Genomic DNA, 3,013 nt, shown 5'->3' on the forward strand with positions numbered 1-3,013 from the left:
TGTGTTTTGGTTTTGTTTGTGCGCGACAGTCGTCCGCGAGGGGCTGTCGCGCTATTTTGTGTTTGTTTATTTTATTAAAGTTTGTTTAAATGTTCGCCGGTTCCCGCCTCCTTCTTCCCGTGACTACGAACTACGTTACAGTGTGATGGAAATGTTACACCCCTTACCATATTGTGATGATGCCGTCAGGTCGGAGCAAGAAACAAAACATTAAAACACATTATCAACGAGACATTTGTAGCATCCAGTGGGGACATAATTACGGATTATAATGACTTATACTGTCCCTCTTTTGGAAGGCCAAACAAAGTAGTTTCGCTTTCCCAATGAAACACACAGCATCTTCACAACATGGCGGTGGCGGTGGCAGCAACAATAAAGTTGCACCTTCTTTCTTTGCGTGAACATTTGGGCACGTTATAAAAATCTTCCCACACAGTGACGTAGACATGTGGGGGCGTGTTTAAACGAGCCATATTAGGAGGGCGTGGACCAGTCTTAACTTTTATAAAGTATATCTCTTTGGGTTTGAGACTTTAGTCTTTGCAACTTTAGGGATCTTATCTATTCATGAACAGCTTGTAACACTCCAAAGAGAAAGGAAAACTTGAAATCGCATCATATGACCCCTTTAACATGGACTCAGGCATTTACCTTCTCTTTCTGACTCCTGGCTTTGATGATCTTGGCTGCTAATACGAGGCCAGAAGATTTCTCTACACATTTGTGCACCATGCCAAAGCGTCCTCTATTAAAATCAATAAAAACTCATTTAAATCACAAAATTTGAAAACTTGAAATTCCCACATCCTTTGAATACCGCAAAGGAAATTAACTGTAATCTCCTCCTGTCTCTCGGTATTTACTTTCACTAAGGGCTAAAAATATTCCGCATGTCTCACTCTCTCAGCGTCTTTCTTTCCCACACACACACACACACACACACACCTGTCTGTCACTTTCATGCCCTTGTGTATCATGTGTCCTGTAAGCTCTTAAAATGCTTAGCAATCACAGGCATCCTGCTTTAAAAATTCCTTTGACGTAAACAAATCTAATGTAATATGATGCAATATAAATAATAACGCACCCTCCAAGAACTTCCTCTTTATTGATAGTGTAGTAACTTGTAATCTGGTGGGTTTTGGTTGTCACTAGACGGTGTTCAAATGGTGCAGGTGGAGGAGGGGAAGAATCTGTGGAAAAGATTAGGAAATTTAACTACAAAAAGGGAAATATAATTACAGTTATTCTCAGACTTTACAACTGTTTTCTTACCAATGACATATTCGTCAATTACTGGCTCTGCATCTTTCCTCTCCTCTGGTCTCTCTAGTCCCGCCTCTGCAGCTTCAAGTCCTGCCTCCTCTTCCTCCTTCAATTCCTTATCCTCCTCCACTCGGCTTTTTTTAAGATCATCTGTCAGAGTCTCGTCAGTAACATGCCTCTTAGTGCTGAAAGTTATTTCCAGATTCTCCTCACAGCTACATGAACATAAAAATTAAAAGAGAGAGATATAAAATATAAAATATATCTTGTCTTAGTATCTTATTATATTTTAAAATATAATTCATTGTATAAATTCATCATATTTTGAAGTTTTAACATTTTAAATGGAATACGTATATTGTGGTATATTTGTTCTTTATTTAATTACACTATTAAATTACCCTTCAAAAGTTTGGGGTGAGTACGATTTTTAAAGAATTTGGGGGGTTTTTTTCCAACAAGGACACATTCAACTGATCAAATATGACAGAGACAAAAAAAAAAAAAAAGATTTCCATTTCAAATAAATGCTGTTGTTTTAAACTTCCTATTCATTGGAGAATCATGAAAATAAAATGATCAGTTTCTACAACATTAAGCAACACAACTGTTTTTAACATTGGTAATAATACGAAATGTTTCTTGAGCATCAGATAAGTATATTAGAATGATTTCTGAAGGTTCATGTGACACTGAAGACTGGAGAAATGGCTGCTAAAATTCAGCTTTGCCATTACAGGAATATATGATATTTTAAAATATATCTGCCTGGTCTCATGTTTATACGTAGGTATTAATACGTAACATTTACAAGCACAAAACGTACACTTTTGTACGTTTTTATTAATGCTAAAACGTACAATTTAGACGTATTTCAACGTTTAAAACGTACAAATCGTTACGTATTTTTAGCTAAAAAACGTAAAAATATTTACGTATCTTTTATATCAAGATATTCATATCAATGCATTTTTATCATTTTATCAATAAGCGATTTAGATTTTTAGACCCCTTAACCTACCCCCAAACCTGAACCTACCCATTTTACAGTGAATATGCATTTTTATAATTTTATTAATACGCAATTTAGATTTTTAGACCCCTTAACCTACCCCCAAACCTAAACCTACCCATTTTATAGCGAATATAAAAGGATATAAAACGCAAATGACCAAAATACGCAGGAAAATAACCATTTTAGTAACAATATAGCATCAAAATATTTTTGTAGTCGCTAATTCCACTCCTACCTATAAACCTAAACATTTCTGTACAGTATAAGAAAAACATGACAGACAGATGCCATTACAATCATTTATTTATTGCAAAAATGTCAAAAGCAGCACCAAAAGTAATCCAAATGACGATGCGTTGCACCCGCAGTCCTCTCTGGCGAAATACAGTAGGTTTGTGTGATCCAGAGCAGAATTTATGTTGTTAATCGCTGAAAATATTATCCAGATAATTTTCCCGATCCACTCCGTGAACTCGTGAAGGCACGCGCGCATTATTCAAACACACCTCACCAGAAACACGGCATGTCGCAATCTGTGAAGAATGCAGGCAAGAGCCAATGAGCGTTCGATTATCCTGCCGTAAAACCTGTCGTTTGAAGCGGCAACATTTGAATTTGTAAAGAGCGCGTCAGTCAGCGCGGGCTTTGCTGGAAGTTCGGATAATTTTACCGACTCGGACCTTCGAGTCTTGTTCAGCAAAATGAACGAATCTTTTTTCGAGTCATTTC

At 36.7% G+C, this 3,013-nt stretch overlaps 1 protein-coding gene across 1 annotated transcript in view; it reads right to left on the reverse strand.

The window, feature by feature from the left end:
* The window catches only part of LOC107711643 (myosin light chain kinase family member 4-like), a 15,644-nt gene that overhangs the window by 6,406 nt on the left and 6,225 nt on the right, over window positions 1-3,013 (reverse strand). Inside the window, exons 4-6 of the mRNA XM_016516646.1 lie at window positions 1,279-1,484; window positions 1,091-1,196; window positions 655-748 (exon numbers count right to left, since the gene is read on the reverse strand). Of these exons, the coding sequence (XP_016372132.1) occupies window positions 655-748; window positions 1,091-1,196; window positions 1,279-1,484 (406 nt within the window). The remainder of the gene's footprint in view (window positions 1-654; window positions 749-1,090; window positions 1,197-1,278; window positions 1,485-3,013) is intronic.

This window comes from Sinocyclocheilus rhinocerous, unplaced genomic scaffold (genome assembly GCF_001515625.1).
Source record: "Sinocyclocheilus rhinocerous isolate Xijiao unplaced genomic scaffold, SAMN03320098_v1.1 scaffold1169, whole genome shotgun sequence".
Classification (NCBI taxonomy): domain Eukaryota; kingdom Metazoa; phylum Chordata; class Actinopteri; order Cypriniformes; family Cyprinidae; genus Sinocyclocheilus; species Sinocyclocheilus rhinocerous.